Source organism: Alternaria hordeiaustralica (assembly GCF_023758085.1).
Source record: "Alternaria hordeiaustralica strain BMP 2776 chromosome Unknown scaffold_4, whole genome shotgun sequence".
In the NCBI taxonomy this organism is placed as follows: domain Eukaryota; kingdom Fungi; phylum Ascomycota; class Dothideomycetes; order Pleosporales; family Pleosporaceae; genus Alternaria; species Alternaria hordeiaustralica.
Window position 1 is genome coordinate 1,631,859 of NW_026056776.1, and position 15,808 is coordinate 1,647,666.

Here is a 15,808-nt window from a genome sequence, read left to right on the forward strand (position 1 = left end):
ACAGTTGCTTTTCTTGCACCGCTTTTCTACTCAGTTGGTACGTCTCTCTATTACTTCTCGTCCTCACCCTTGGTTCGCACCACACCGGCACTCCAGATCCTTCGACTTCCTCTTCCATCCGATGCTGCTCAGAGCATATACACTGACACATCTCAGGGTCACATCATACCTTTGAACTACAGCCTCAGTCGAACTCCTATCCTGCCTTTTGGTTGAGTGGGTCGCCTCGTCTTGCTCTACATCAACAAGTGCTAATGCACTTAGTCGATCCTTCTTACCGATCTGAGCCGTCATCGTCGAACTGAGCTGCGGTTGAACACCACTGCCGGTATGTTTCCTCACCTTCCTCTTTCCTCTTCTTTCCGACACAGTATGAACTCTCACTAACGCAAAGCAGAGCTCCCCGACCATGCCTCGCTCCACCCTCGTCGTCGCGAGTGCAGTCCTCGCACTCCTATCTCCCCTCGCCCAGGCCAAGATCAAGAGCGAAATACGCACGTACCTCTTCACCAGCGACGACTGCAATGGACCAACTATCGGTGGCAACGAGGACCTCAAGCCCAACAAGTGTCACGACATTGTCAGCGGCGCCAACAGCATGAGGCCTTCCACGAACAAGCACCAGGACTGGCTCAACCAGATCAACCTCGGACAGCAAGAGTGCTGGGTCGCCACATACAAGCATCACGGCTGCTCAGGCTACCCATCAATTGCCGAAGAACTTCCCGGGGCCATCGATCAGTGCTTGTCACCAGACGAACAGTTTCTCTCCATGATGTTTAGATGTCGAGACGTGAAGTCAGAGAACGTTACGACTACCGTCGTGGTGGTACCAACCGCCGTTATCGGAACTCCGCAACTGATCAGCACCACCACTGTATATCCAGAAACGATCACCGTCACCGTACTTCCACAACCGATCACAACTTCCACCGTGATCACCGAGGTTGGAATTGCTGGCTATCTCACGACATGGATGCACGCTGGCAGCTCTTTTACCAACTACGTCTCGACTATCTTCACAACTTCTACCAAGACTTCCATGCAGACTCTGTACCCTAAGGCGAGCACCATCACCACATACCTGCCGCATATCGTGACGCCTTGGGTGACTATCACCCCGCTAGAGACCTCCACCGTGCTTCTTAGCACTCCGACTCCGACTCATACCGTCACCGCCTATGTCGAAGACAGCCACTACCCGCGCGAGCGTCGCTCCGACCCTCAGCCCGAAGCCCATGCTCTGGAGCCACGCCGCAGGAGCAAGTGGAAGGGCCCTCGGATTGGTGTATGGATGAAGCACCCTTGGTCTCAGGCGGTCATTTGCTACGAATGCTACGCCAAGGCTCATGACAATCTGTGGAAGTTCGAGTGCCGCTCTGGACCGAACAACCCCGTCTCATGCGAGGGCCCGGTACCTGATCCCAACGAAACCGTCACCGTCACACATACTCCAGATGTCACGGTAACCCAGGGTGCAGCGATCACCAGCGTGTCAGTCGTTACAGTAACCGCTGGGCATGCGATTACAACGGTCATCGGCGGCAACCCAATTCAGCCAATGCAGACCATTACGCTCGGCCAGAAGGAAGCCGATCTAGAACGCCGCTCATTCCACAGGGCCGTCAGATTCACCCACCCGTGGTATCCTGGCACAGAGATGTGCGCAGATGCTGAATGGGAGGAGCGTGGATCGAAGGGGTCAGAAGTCCGAATCCAAAAACCCAAGGAAGACATGAAGAAGCGCACTCCGAAGCAGCAAGTGCAGTACATCGACGCCACTCCAGAGACGAAGACTGTCGTACTCCCTTACTCTACTGTCTCTGTGATCTTCAGCACCTCCACGGTTTATCCTCCCGCTATCGTCACCGTAGCTCCTCCGTCTATCGTCACCGTCGCTCCTCCGTCCGTCGTCACGGTCATTGGCTCTCAACCCGTGGTTACTATCACCACCATCTCGGCTCCTGCCATGGTCACAGTCACTCATAAGTTCCCTCCTGCAGCCGTCACCACAACCATAATCGCCGCCCCCGAGCCACCTTGCACCACCGAACCCTACTCCATAAAAACCGTCTACGTCGACCCTGAGCCACCCTGCACCACCACCCCCGTACCTGTTTCCATCACAACCACAACCGTCTTCGTTGACCCCGAGCCACCTTGCGATACGGTCACCGTCGCCCCCGAGCCACCCTGCGACACGGTCACTGTCGTCGGAAGATCTGCGCCCACGCCCTACACCACCTTCTACTCAAAGCGCCAGCAGCTGCGCGATCTCTGAGTTATCAGAGGAAAGGAGGACGACTGCGCGGGGCTGGAGATGACGATGAAGCATGATTCTGTTTGTATTGTTTAGTGTTGTTTCGTTAGTTGAAGTATGATTGTTGGGCCCAAGGCCACCAAGTTGGTCATTTTATCTTCTCGTATGGTGTGTCCATACTGCTTTGTGTTTGATTAAAGGTCTAGTGTTTCTAGTGGACCATTACTTAAGATACATTATTCTCGTACTTCATTCCCGTGCTTCATCATCGAATCTATCTTCAAAGCTCTAACCATGAGAATACACACCAATTCTGACCTTGCCATGTCCCTTCACACCATCAACCGCTCTTGACAGCCCGTTGACTAACCGCCGTAGCCTCAACATCTTCCTGCAACGTCCTCGTCTGCGTCTCCTCCGACACCTTCCCACTACCCTTGCGCTTCCTCAACTCAGCCATGGAGATGGGTGGTTTCGCCTTCCTCACCTTCTCGTCAGACGAACTCATCTTGCGCATCTCTGACTCCAACTTCATCGCCAACCTTTGCAGCAACCACTGCGGCTCAGACTGATTGCCCATGAGCGGACTCCTTATACCCAGCCAACTCCAAGCATGCTTCTTGCCGTCATCTGCAGAGCCGATATCAGGAGCTTCACCATCGTCGTGTTTATGCGTAGTATTCGCTTTGGGTTGACGGTGATGCGAAGGATCGTTTTCGTCTTGGCCGATTAGACGCAGGTAGTACTGCCACTCGTGGTACTCGTATTGTTTTGACGACGAGCTTTCGACGTCTTTCATCAGCTTGCGGACTTCTTTTGCGAGGACGAAGTGGTAGAAGCGGATGTCGCGTTCGAGGTAGTCGCCGTGCTCGCTGGCTTCTGTCGCTTTGCCTAGTTCTTCTTCTTCGATGTAGGCTGCTAGTCTGTCTTCTGTGCGCTGTTCGGTCGAACCGGCAGAGTCGTTGCGGTAGCCTGCCTTTTCTTCTTCGCCAACCTTGCCGGATTTGATGCGCGTCCATCCGACTTTGAGCGCGGCGCTGAGGCCTTCTTCGTCTGGGAGGACGGTGAGGGAGCCGAGCCAGATGGTGAAGTCTTTGAAGGCTTTGATGACTGTGTCGCCCATGTTGGAGATGAGGATGGTTAGTGTGGGGACGGCGAGGAGGCTCCAGAAGACCATGAAGGCTTTTCCGGCATTGCTTTCGACGACGTAGTCTCCGTAACCGATCGTTAGGAGCGAGACGTAGGCATAGTAGAGGGCGACGAAGTAGCTGAATCCTTGCGGCTTTTCGGAGTACATGAATACTAGAGCTCCTAGGAACCACAATAGCATTGCTGCTGTGGTTGATAGGGCTAATGCGGTGTATCGCCTCTTTCGCTCGGATAGTGTTTGCACGCGCCGCATGATGTGGAATTCCTGCTCTCGTCTCTGTGCTTCCGTCAAGCCTTTCGAGGAGAACTCGACCTTCTCCCATAGTGAGATGCGGATTGTTTGTGTGTCGCCATCAATAGACTTGAGGACCTTTTGTCTCTTGACTTCCATGAAGCGAGCAGCCATCTTTTGCTTTCCATGCTCTAGAATGAGGGATCGAATAGAACCAATGACCAAACCAACCGTCACTAGACCCCCAATTGCGTAAGGAATGAGGAGTGAGCGACCAGTATGCGTTTTAGGCACAAACTCTCCACCGAAACCTATCGTGAGAAGGGTAAAGTTGGCCCAGAACACTGCATCCAGAAACATCCAGCCTTCGACGTATGAGAATATCAGAGCGCCGATAAGCAGGTAGACCATGAAGGCGATTGTCTGCAGCATCAGCGTCCTCTGACTGGCCGTCAGTCGGAAGTCTCTAGCGTAATGCCCTTTCCACGCCCCGAAAGCAGTAAAAGCCATAAGAGAGGCGATAATGAAGTAGATACCCGCAGCGATGATAGCGTAGTAATACGCTTGGCTGAGAGCATGTTCTTCCATAGGCTGAATCCGGAACACAGATGACGAAGCGACCCCCACGAGCGCCATCAAAAGGAAACCAGCCAGATAGAAGCCGATGATAGTGATAGGTTGCGCAATCTCAAACGTCAGTCTCCTAGACATGTTGAGTAGCAAACTGATGTTTGCACTTAGCGCAAAGACGAGCGAGACCGAGTTGACCGCGATAAGCCATTTCGGATCGGTAATCTTTGAGCCGTGCCCCTCGTCACTTCCAGGCGGGATGTAAACTCTCCATTTCTCTACGAGAGCGCAGATGGAGAAGCCGTTGGCGATGGGGCCGAATGTTCCTGCTATGAGGGGACTCGCTGTGGAGGCAAACCACCATTGACTGAGTTTGTCAGCGTACGTAAAGCGATGTCGAGGTACTGAGCGACATAACTTGGATCGAGATACTCCCGCTCTTCCTGCTCGGCTTGTTCATCTTCGTCGTGGACTGTGTCATTAACATCCTGCGCTGCTGCGCCTGCTGGCTCGTCGAGGCCGGGGTCGTTCATTGTCAGTCAATTGGTAGTGTGGTGAAGACTGCAGTAGACAACAACGAGTCCGGGTGCATGTTGTGTAAAGAGAAGAAAATCAAATCTGGAGATCTGGAGATCTACCTGCAGGTATGTGCACGAGGGGCGTGCATGTGAGATAACCAAGATGCGCGGGTTGTCGCGTGGACAACGCCAGGGAAGTCAGGGAGTGATGACGTATGTCTCGCTAACTTTGACAAGCCACCAATTTCGGGTGGCTTCCAGCACAACATCAGAGAAAATTAAACGTAGAATTGTTACGATGGACGGTGGAATGCATTGGTATGATGTACTGTTAGAATACCATATCGGCCCGAAATTCATAGGGTAACGACTTTGTAGAAGCTCGCCTAAACTACATGCGTGACAGCCTCGCGTTTAGCGGCTGACTCGGCTACCTGTTTAGCTCTCCAGGCATTCGTATGTGTGTGATGCCTAACGTCCTTTTGTGGGACTATGCTGCAGATCTTATGCAGCAATCCACAAGCGTTAGATAATGAGCCCGTCTTCGAGCTTGACATTCTCGCCAGCCCATTGCACGCTACACAAGTAGAAGCTTACTGTGTCGACGGGATACATGTCAGAAGGAGAAGCAGAAGGCATAGCCCCTAGGAATGTTGGAAGAATATATCGAAGGCACAGTGGATGTAGACTTGAGCAAGTGACAACACAGGGGACTATATGCCTATATATACATGCGGGCACTGTGACTTGGCCTAGCATATCAGAAGATCGAGGGGCGTGCTTTACAGCGATACTTCTTACGGGCTTCACTAAGGACAGTCTGTCGAGCTCGAGGACATTACCTTCTCCAATTGCCATACTATGACTCGGACAGCTAATAAGCGGGCTGGCTGTTTGCTGTATCTCCGCCTTGACATCTCAATTGTTTGTTCAAGTCCACGCTCGTTGGATGATCGACTGTCTCGAGAGACAACAGGTGAGCATGACTCGGCCTGCTGCTATCTTCCACGCGACCTCGTTGAAAAGCGGTTGCGTCTGAGGCGTGTCGCAAGCTGGGGACATCGATCGGTATCCGAGGACTGCCTTCGGAGAGGCGAACTGGCTCAATGAGCAAGAGGGATCTCGGAGGCGCCAGCGGCTAGCGGCGTCGCATGCACTGCTCCCAAGAGGTGGCAAAGTACAAGGTGATGGGGGTGAGTGCGGAGGTGCAAACAGATCGTCCGAGCATTTCCAGGCAGATCTGCCTGTTGCTTCGTGCTCCTAACACAATCACCGCACCACTCTCAACGCCACCTTTATAATAAGGACCCCAGCTGCCGACACACAAGTACCCGTAAGTTTCTCAATGCTCTTCGACTGTCTCGCAGTCGCCTCGAGGTATTCGATCAGACTGTGGTCGCGCCGTCGCGAGCATACCTGGCTCGATCCACCGCATGCACCACGACCGTATGCGACGGGGCGCCTACCTTGAGGCCAGATGCACCACCCACCGCCTATGACTACAATGCTACCTACTTTAGGGAGAAGCTCAACAAAGACCTAATAGCATACTAACTTATTATAACAGATACATCTGCATCGCACCTCTCCGCCGCGGTAAGCTTCAGCCCCCGCGACTGTTAACTAACGCTAACGTAACATCAGATGGACAACTCGAGATCTTCCGCGCACCACGGCGCTATGTTTCTCGGTGGTAACCACCTCGTCGACGGCAAGACCAAGCGCTTCGATCTGGGCGGCTTCGAGCCTACCAAGGTCACCCTCGCAAAGAGGGAGGAACGACAAAAGGCGGAACAAGAGAAGGTGGAGCGAAAGAAGGCAGCGGCGAAAGAGGCGGAGAAGGGGGTGGTGAACAAGGCGTTCCCTATCGTCCCCAAGGTCAACGAGCGATATCCGCCGTTTCGTCTTGCAGAAGTGGAGAGGAAGAAGCCGGTTCCCGACGGCCCCAGGGGCGACGATCAGTACATGCCGCTCCGTCCTGGAGAGTCGCTGTGGGATCCGAACATGGATCCACGTCGTTACAGCAACCTCTTGGGAGGCTGGGGCAAACCGCCTGCAAAATGGAGGCGCAACAAGTAAGCCCAGTCCACATCGACTTGGAAGAAGTCAATGCTTTTCCATTGGTGGAGAGATAACATCCTCTTGGAACACGCATGACAAACAAAGCTGACAAACACCCAGTTGAACGAAGCATACGAGCGAGATTCTGGAGCTGAGACTGGGGCCTCCGGAACGTTTTGTATCCTTCGGCGTCTCAAAGGACGTGGACTTCGCGGCTCACATTGCAGTGGCCTGCTTCCAACATGACGGATGCGAGAGAGGGCCTCTCATATAGAAAGAGAGCGCGCATCGTCATGGCTGTGTGTCCTTATTATTTCCTCTCTCTTCGAGCGTGTAGCTTCGCATGTCGTGCTGGAGGCCTCCGGGCGAGGTATTCCTATGATGTGGGTTCTTCAACGAGAAGCTTCGGTCGCTCTTGAGGCAGCGGGTGCCCTGCTGGCGAATAGTGCTTGCACTCCGCAGTTCGGTAGAATCATACATTATCGCTCTAGTTGCTGGAGCATGTGCAGCTACGTGGTGTCGTCGACACATTGGAGTACGCCGGACTATCGTGTGCCTTCTCAGCGCTACATCATCGCACCACAGCCCTGTCTGTCAGCTGAAGTCCCATGGTTCTAAAAAAGCCTCTAGGTGCCTATGGCCGACGACAAGGCACCGCCGATGCATGTGGGCAGGCGCGTCTGAGCCAGCGCCGTGGCGGCTGTCGAAGCTGCTGTCGGCGGTGTCGAGATCGCGAAAATAGCAGCATAGTAATGAGAGCATCATAGTGTTCTATCATGGCACACGCGGCCGATGTGTGTCGCTGTTGTAGAGGCGGTCGTGCGGTCGCGGTCGTGAGAGCGATCGAGGGGCTCAGGAAGCTGCGGAGAAGTCTGTCAGTAGTGCCTTCCCCAATGCGCCGCAGAACGTATAGCTGACAACGGCCATTCCGTAGTCTCGATCTCGGAAGTCATAGTCAAGAAGACGAACGTAACGGCTGTGAGCGAAGTTGGAGTCGGCATGCATGGCGCGTCATCGCGCGTGTGAATCAGTCGGCCCGCCATGCATGAATCAGGCACGGTACGCCAGCTCGGTTCCGGCATAGTGTCCTCCTTTGGTCACGTCTTGACGACGACCGCTGCAGACGTCTTCTGTAACTCTTTACATATTCTCGACTTCTTGCGGCCGCGATTCCATACTATCTTACACGTCACAGGTAACATACAGGCCAGAGCCGTGCTATGTGTATTGCATCTACCTCACAAGGGCTTGGAAATGTAAGTTGGTCCCACACAACGACTTGTAAGACGAAGCGAAGTCTTGACAACACTGGCCTTGTTGCGAATGTGAACCATGCGATAATAAGTTCAGTACGTGTGCACATGTACGAAGATCTCCCATTGCATCCTTTCCATGCTTATCGACATCTCCCAATTCATTGTCAAGTCACTTCTCAGTCCCCATATTCGCAAAGCGCCCTGACTGTCATACATTCTAGAGGCAGAAAAGTACATCTTCGTTCAAAGTAAAAGGAAATGGAGCCAATAGTTATTCGCTGCTCTCAGCAACAATTCTTCCATGTTGCTGTTGTGTGAGGAAACGGAAACGAGCATGTCAGACGTGTACTGTTGTGAATCGATCTGCATACCCACCAAAACATCACTTTCAGTCTGATAGCGTCTTTCATGCGAGGCTCGCCATCTCCATGATTCTCATTGTTATTCTCACTTGGGGCCATCACTTCGAGCGTCACTTCACCGCTATACCTGCGTGCATCTTAAGATATAGGAGCTCGCATTTCATATGGCCTGTTACTTCTTCAATTTGAGTCGAGTCGTTCATGCTTGATCCGGGGACAGCCCACTCGTCACAGCTGCCAGAAACTACTGCGTCATCGTACAGTGCGTCGATATCATCTCGATACTGCAGGACAGATACCGGCAGTCCCTTCACTATCTCCTTCACCTATCCTCACTCACCTCAATTGTGGAAGCTTCCCGTCTCTCGCTTATCGTCGTGGTCACCCAGGCACCAGTATCTCCTTTGGAAAGCGCGCTAAGGGACGCTACTGCGCACAGCTCCTACCCTTTTCGTCCATATAAACAACGCAAGCTTTTCTCCCCACGACCTCCAACTCCCTTACCCCACATCCCCAACTCTCACCCACGCTGCCATTAGCAACCTCGTTCAAGCAATAGCTACACTTTCTACACACTCTACCTTCTCCCCTCATCGTCATGTCTGACGCAGGAGCTCCCGAGGCGACTGCGACAGACGCCGGCGCTGCCCGCAAGGAGCAGCAGGCTCAAGATCTTGCGCGCGCCCAGGAAGCCGGATGGAACAACCCAGTTCCCTTCCAGTATGAGACAGTCGTTGGTGGCACTCCTGCCGAGGACGATACTCGCGACACTGCTGTCTGGCTCTCGGACGCTGCTATTTACCAGTGGGACGACGAGTTCGGCGATGTTGGAGAGCCCAACCCTGAGCTCGAGAAGATGCTCTTCACCGACCAGTATCTCCAGCGCGCCGGTGGTGCAATCAAGGCGCTCTCGTTTGACGTGACTCTCTCGGGTCCCACCAAGATCAACCCCGTCCGCAACGTAAGTCACTGGAACTTGGGCCTGCAGGTCTTCGCATGCTTCTTTGCTAAACTTTGTCAGTTTGAAGATGCTGGTCTCCACCCGATCATGCTTGACAACGTCAAGTTGTGCCAGTACGTGGCCCCGACCCCGATTCAGTCCTACTGCATTCCTGCTATCTTGACTGGACACGACGTGGTCGCCGTTGCACAGACTGGTAAGTTGCCTCGTCCGTACTCACTCTACTTCCTACTAACACTACTTAGGTTCCGGCAAGACTGCTGCGTTCCTCCTCCCGATTCTGTCCAAGCTCATGGGCAAGGCCCGTCAACTCGCTGCGCCGCGCCCCAACCCGGTCCGCTACAACCCTCTCACCGACAAAGTCCGTGCGGAGCCGCTCGTCTTGGTCGTCTGTCCTACGCGTGAGCTTGCTTGTCAGGTAAGTTTCCATCATGTGAAGTACATGCTGAACGTATACTGACCTGGTTTTGTGATAGATCTTTGACGAGGCACGTCGTCGTAGGTACCCCAGTACAACATTCATGTGAGACACATACTGACTTCATAACCTCCGTTTAGTGTGCTACCGCACTATGCTGCGTCCTTGCGTCATCTACGGCGGCGCTCCCAGCAGGAATCAGCGGGAACAGCTCGAGATGGGCTGTGACATTCTCATCGCGACTCCGGGTCGGCTCATGGACTTTATGTCTAACATCAACCTGCTGTCCTTCAACCGCCTGAAGTAAGTCAAGCAATCCTGTAAGTTACTTAATAACTGACTAACACGAACAGGTTCACCGTAATTGACGAGGCTGACGAGCTCCTTTCCTCTGGTTGGGAAGAGGCCATGGAGAAGTTGTTCGCTGGTTCAGGTATGTCGACACATTCTCCCCAGCAAGGACTTCCAAGAATTACTCGCTAGATCATCTTTTGTATTACCTACTGACCAACGCTTAGACCAGAACGACGACGCCGACCACACGTATCTCATGTTCTCCGCCACATTCCCCAAGTCAGCTCGTCGTCTGACACGTGAATACATGGATGAGGATTGCGTTCGTATCAGTATGTTTTCATCTCCCCTGCTTAACGAATAGCCCACTCACAATATACAGAGGTTGGTAGGGTTGGCAGCACCCATCAAAACATCACCCAGCAGGTCATCTTCGCAGAGGAGAGCGCCAAGAGCCAGGCACTGTTTGACTTGATCTTCAGCGAAGGCCCTCAGCGGTACGTGCAGCCCCTCTGACATCCAAAACGAGCGCAAGATGCTAACTTTGTCACTACAGCACCCTTGTCTTCACCAACTCCAAGGTGAAGTGCGACATGGTCGATGACTTTCTCTACAATAAGGGCATGCCTGTCACCTCAATCCATTCAGATCGTACTCAGCGCGAGCGTGAAGACGCTCTTCGGTCCTTCCGTACCGGCCGCTGCCCAATTCTCGTCGCTACCGGTGTCACTGCGCGTGGCCTTGATGTCGCAAATGTCAAGCATGTCATCAACTACGACCTTCCTTCAACCATGCATGACGGCATTACTGAGTACATTCATCGCATTGGTCGTACCGCGCGTATCGGCAATGAGGGCAAGGCCACGTCTTTCTTCAACGACCGGAACGAAGACATTGGCCCAGACCTCTGCAAGATTCTATGCGAGAGCAAGCAGGAAATTCCAGAGTTTCTCCAAGAGCACATGCCCGAGGATCCCAACACCATCGAGTGGCACGACGGCACTGACGATGAGTCTGATGATGGCCTTGGTGGTGGTTTCGGTGGAGGCGATGCAGGCGGTTTCGACGCTGATGCTACTGGCTTCGGTGGAGAGGCTGCCGCTGATACTGGCTTCGGTGGCGATGACGGCGGTTTCGGTGGAGGTGGAGGAGGCTTCTCTGCTGATGCCGACGCCGACGACAAGGCCGCTGCCTGGTAAGCTGCTTTGGTTCTCCAAAGCCCTTCACCTTCTTCCAAAAGTGCTTAGCTAGCCTGCTCCATGCGGCTTGCTTTCGTCGCCTGCGCCTCCACGGCTTCAGGCTGAGTACTCCGGTGAACGATTCACGCTTCACGACATGACGCGACAACGACTTCTCCTTCGCGGTGGTCCAGGGCCTTGCATATGAGTTGCAGGGTGCAGTACCGCTGATGTGTGGCATGATGATCATGGTCAGCTAGTCTACATATACCAAATGTCAGAGTAAATCTGGAAACCATGTTCTTGTCAATGCTTTAGTGATGTGACGTTCGGTACTTTTGACATTGCTAGGTCTAGCAACAAGCGCGTTCACTCAACGGGTCCTTCTCGCATATGCGTATGCCCCGGAGTTGTCAAAACCAGATCCAGAAGGTATCTACATTGGGCATGAACTGACACAAGACAGTGCTAATAGGAAGTGCCCAGGTGTGGTGGATGACCCCTGCGATGCTTCGCGCAATCAAGCTTTGGCCTAGCCGGGGCCGGCTTGAAACACCATCAACAATTTCGGCAACGCACGATCTCCCTGTATCGCATCGCAGCGCGAACAACTTCTGACGTCACACCCGACCATGGCTTCCGTGCCTTCCAGCTGGGCACACAGTCCGCGTCCCCCTTAGTCCTTTTGAACGCGCAACGCACATTGCTCACTCAGCATTCAATGCGTGACGCAGCCGCATACAACGAGTCCTCCGCGTCATGAACGCCGTCGCCCTGTCTACCTCCGTGTCATAATCACGATGAGCAGCTATTTCCATTCGATTGCCTATTTTTTCCGCCTTCCCTTCCACATACAATGGCGGTAGGATATTCCGTAATGAATAATGCGCGAGGCCGACACTGACTGCATCCAGCACTGCGCTTGTCCAAATACCGCGATTCGTTCCTCTCTCCATCCTGCACGTCACGTCTCCTAAGGGGCCGCATCCTTTCCTCATATCGCTGCCGAGTCGGAAGGACAACCTCATCTACTGCTACGTCTTTGTTCCGCCGAAACCGGTCGATCTCGATGGCAATGGCGACCAGGAGAGGAGAGAGACTGGGGAATGGCGTGTGCCCGTGGTGCTGGATTTTCATGGTACGAAATTGGAATGTTCATGAGGACGCTTATGGCTAACAAAACCAGGCGGAGGCTTCATAATGGGATCGCCCTTGGAGCAAGCCCCGTATGCGTCGATGATGTCGCGTGAGCTCGGCGCCGTAGTCATCAGCGTATCCTATCGCATCGGACCCTTCCACCAATTCCCCGCCGCTATTCACGACGCGGAAGACGTGCTGTCCGCGATTCTAGACACGAGTGGAGTCTCGAAAGCCGGCAAGGTCCTTAGAGAGGAAATTCAGCGGTACTACTCCATAGTACGGGATGGCGCACTGGAAAAGAAGAAGAAGGAACCTCTTGCACCACATCTTGAGCACGTCAAGACCATCACCCTCGACCCTACACGTCTTGCGATTTCTGGGTTCTCGGCAGGAGGAAACATTGCCTTGAACATGGCTATTTCAGTACCGCCCTGCCCTGAACTCGGCATGTCGACTACATTCGGTCCTCGCTCGCGCACGAATGACCCTGCGCATGCAGACACCATGTCGCCTATCATGCCCGAGAACCGCAGAGCCACGATCCTAGACGATCCCTTCGAGTCGTGGCCCTCTCTCCTCCCTCCTCCTCAAGCACAGCCCCGCATGCTGCCACTCCTCCTATTCTACCCTTCGCTCGACGCGCGACTACTCCCACACGAACGTCCCATGAAGCCCTTACCCAACGCGCTCAGACCAGACGACCACCACAAACAGAAGCCGAAAGCACCTGGCCTATTCTCAATCATGGGCCCGACCTACCTCCCGCGCAAACTACGACCGCACCCGCGAGCCAGCCCCGGCCTGAACGACCCAATGCACATCCAGAAAAACGCCGCCATCCTCCTCGTCCTACCTGAAAAAGACACCCTAGCCGTGCAAAGCGACGTCTGGGTCGACAAAATGAACAACAACGACTGGAACGGGCCTGTACGCTTCGGCGACGGGCGCTCAGGCGACTGGGACGGACGCCAGGGTGGGCAAGCGGGATCGAACAATGTGCCCAGTAGCCAGAACGGAGGCATGGAGGTCTGGCACGCGCCTGGGTGCAGACATGGCTGGACGCAGTTTCCGGATACTTTTGTACCTCAGCATGAGCGCAGTGAGAGGAAGCTGGTGTTTGCACGGACGCTGGATTTCGTCAGGGATAATTGGAGGAAGGAGTTGCAGGTTGAGAAGCGGCAGTTGGGGAATCAGATTCAGGAGTTGAGGAGGTTGAGTATACCTGGGGAGGATGAATAAGATGGAGTTTCAGTGCAGCTGTAGGGCTGGTAATAGAATTCACTACACCGAAAGCGATATCTTTGCACAGGGGCGAGTCTTAGAGCGAGACGAGAATCCACACCACAGCTGTTCTCGATAGTGAGCACGTGTTCTGACATGAACGTTTAGCACAATATCTGTATTGTGCGATGTATGAGGCACGTATCTGGTACTGCAACCTACAGGGAACGAAGATTAGATGCAGAGTACCTGTCTTGTGTCCCATAACCCATTTCCAGCAATCGTCTTGCCCCATAGCCTCCACGCACTCCCCCGGAGTTTACCCCAGTGTACTATATGTTGTTGGTCTCTTGTTCGGTCTTACTCCCACTCTATCAGCGGGTCGTGAAACAAGCAGGTGACTAGGAGAAATGCCGAGCCGCTTGGCTGAAGTAAGGAGTGTCTTGGGGGGAAGGTTGTGTGTTGCTTAGGCGGCTTGGCTTAACAGCGCAGTCGGTGCGGGATGGACGGGACGTTGTTGTGTGACGGTGGGAGATGGGTTGGAGTGGTGTGGTGTGGTAGGCACGTAGGGAGTGTCTGGTGATGTGGAATGATGATGCGAGGAAGACGTCCAGGTCTAAAGGCGTGCAGAGCATACACTTGTTTTCCAAGATGAACTGTCGATGTACTTCTCTACGTGTTGTGAACCAAGGGTCTTGTTCGCAGCAAAGCAATATCCCAGTCTGTCACTGCTAGCTCTTCGCATGTCGAGACGAGTAACCCAGCTTCTAACGTTTTAGCCAGTTTGAAACGACACTGCACACTTCAGGCAAGTATGGCGCAAGCAAGCAACATTAGTACGCGCGCCGCTGCCGAGTCTAACTAGCAAATGAGGGGTAACCCTAACTCAAGTACATCTAACTCTCCACATTCCAACACGTGGTGCTGGTGGAGGAGAGCGCCGATGTATGTGTGTTTACGACGCTGCTGATATCACGCGCATGTGAGAGTCGGTTGTTCGGGAATGGGAAGGGAGGAACTACGTCATATTGCGATGCAAAGACAAGGATTAGATGTAAGAGGACGGCAGACAGCTGTTCAGGCCTGACCGCAAGTAGCAAGCCGTGCCGGATACCGGGTAATACCCAAGCTGCGTACTGTACACTGCGTAAGTTGTGTGGGGTACCTTTTCCTCCTACACAGCCGTAGTAGAGTACGTATTGGAGGAGTACGAAGCAACAGGACGATGGTATTGGCGCGAAAACCACGCGTGGGGGTTGTTAAGCAGGAGCGTCACGCGTCATGGGGTACGGATACCGTCCCCGCGAATACAATGTCGGCGATTGGGATAAGCTCGTTTGAAGCCGGCTGAGGCGCTTGCTGGCGAAATGTTATACTGCGTCTCAGCGAACGGAACCCCAGACGTGAGATGGACCCTCTTGCTGGGCACTGCACGCGGCGATGCACGACAGGTATCGTGCAGCTGCAGATTGGCGGCAGAGCACGGTGGGTTAAACCGGTATCCCGTTCTTGAGGCTTGAATGGAGTCAGATGATGGACTACTTTCTACAGTGTAGACGCGTCCTCTTTGGACTAAGGTGAGGCGCGGGTGTAGGAGAAGCGGTCAAGTAGCGGTGTGGAGGTGGTAGCAAGAGATGAAGCTGCCATGTGGAGCTGAGAGAAGGGAGAGGGAAGGAGATATGGAGACATGGCGAGGAGTGAGGCATTTGAGGAAAACGATATCAAGCCGCTGTGCTTGGGTTGAGCAGAGGGCGTGCATGTGGTCGTGTTGATGCATGCGACGTCGGACAGATGGTACAAAAGAAGGTGTGAGGGCTGGCTAGCGGGGCGTTGTCGGCGGCGTCGCGTTGATCAGGGTCCTGCTTCCGAAGCTTGCGGAATTCAGCATGGCATGGGCTGCGCTGCTCGATTGCGTCTTGCATCGGCTGTGCTGGAAGGATGAAACCTGCTTTGGCATGCTCCCAGTTGCTGGAGTATTCTAGTCGCAGATGTCATCTCCGCACTGACAAGGGGAGGAAGTCAATAATCAACAACAAAGGCGATAACAAAGCAATACAAAAGCCGCAACAAAGTTCATTGATTGTTGATGAGTGAGGGTGACTGCGCGCAGAGATTGCCGAATCTGACGGCCAGAGGGCTCGTGTCACGCAAGTGCAGGTGTGGCAGCGTGAGCAGGTGCATTGCTAGA

At 53.7% G+C, this 15,808-nt stretch overlaps 4 protein-coding genes across 4 annotated transcripts; 3 read left to right on the forward strand and 1 right to left on the reverse strand.

Moving 5' to 3' along the window:
- Positions 1–409: 409 nt before the first annotated feature.
- On the forward strand, positions 410–2,281 carry J4E84_003323 (uncharacterized protein; the record flags this gene model as incomplete). The annotated part of the gene is made up of 1 exon (XM_049385936.1): positions 410–2,281. One exon carries the CDS (start codon positions 410–412, stop codon positions 2,279–2,281), a length of 1,872 nt encoding a protein of 623 aa, XP_049246813.1.
- A 319-nt stretch (positions 2,282–2,600) lies between these two features.
- J4E84_003324 (uncharacterized protein) lies at positions 2,601–4,692 on the reverse strand (the record flags this gene model as incomplete). The annotated part of the gene is made up of 2 exons (XM_049385937.1): positions 2,601–4,578; positions 4,685–4,692. 2 exons carry the CDS (start codon positions 4,690–4,692, stop codon positions 2,601–2,603), a joined length of 1,986 nt encoding a protein of 661 aa, XP_049246814.1.
- Positions 4,693–6,373: 1,681 nt separating this feature from the next.
- On the forward strand, positions 6,374–6,808 carry J4E84_003325 (uncharacterized protein; the record flags this gene model as incomplete). Its single annotated transcript, XM_049385938.1, has 1 exon — positions 6,374–6,808. One exon carries the CDS (start codon positions 6,374–6,376, stop codon positions 6,806–6,808), a length of 435 nt encoding a protein of 144 aa, XP_049246815.1.
- A 2,198-nt stretch (positions 6,809–9,006) lies between these two features.
- J4E84_003326 (uncharacterized protein) lies at positions 9,007–13,638 on the forward strand (the record flags this gene model as incomplete). Its single annotated transcript, XM_049385939.1, has 10 exons — positions 9,007–9,565; positions 9,615–9,787; positions 9,846–9,867; positions 9,928–10,090; positions 10,141–10,220; positions 10,306–10,413; positions 10,464–10,578; positions 10,638–11,276; positions 12,174–12,397; positions 12,446–13,638. The coding sequence occupies 10 exons, from the start codon at positions 9,007–9,009 to the stop codon at positions 13,636–13,638; spliced, it is 3,276 nt and encodes a 1,091-aa protein (XP_049246816.1).
- Positions 13,639–15,808: the final 2,170 nt, after the last annotated feature.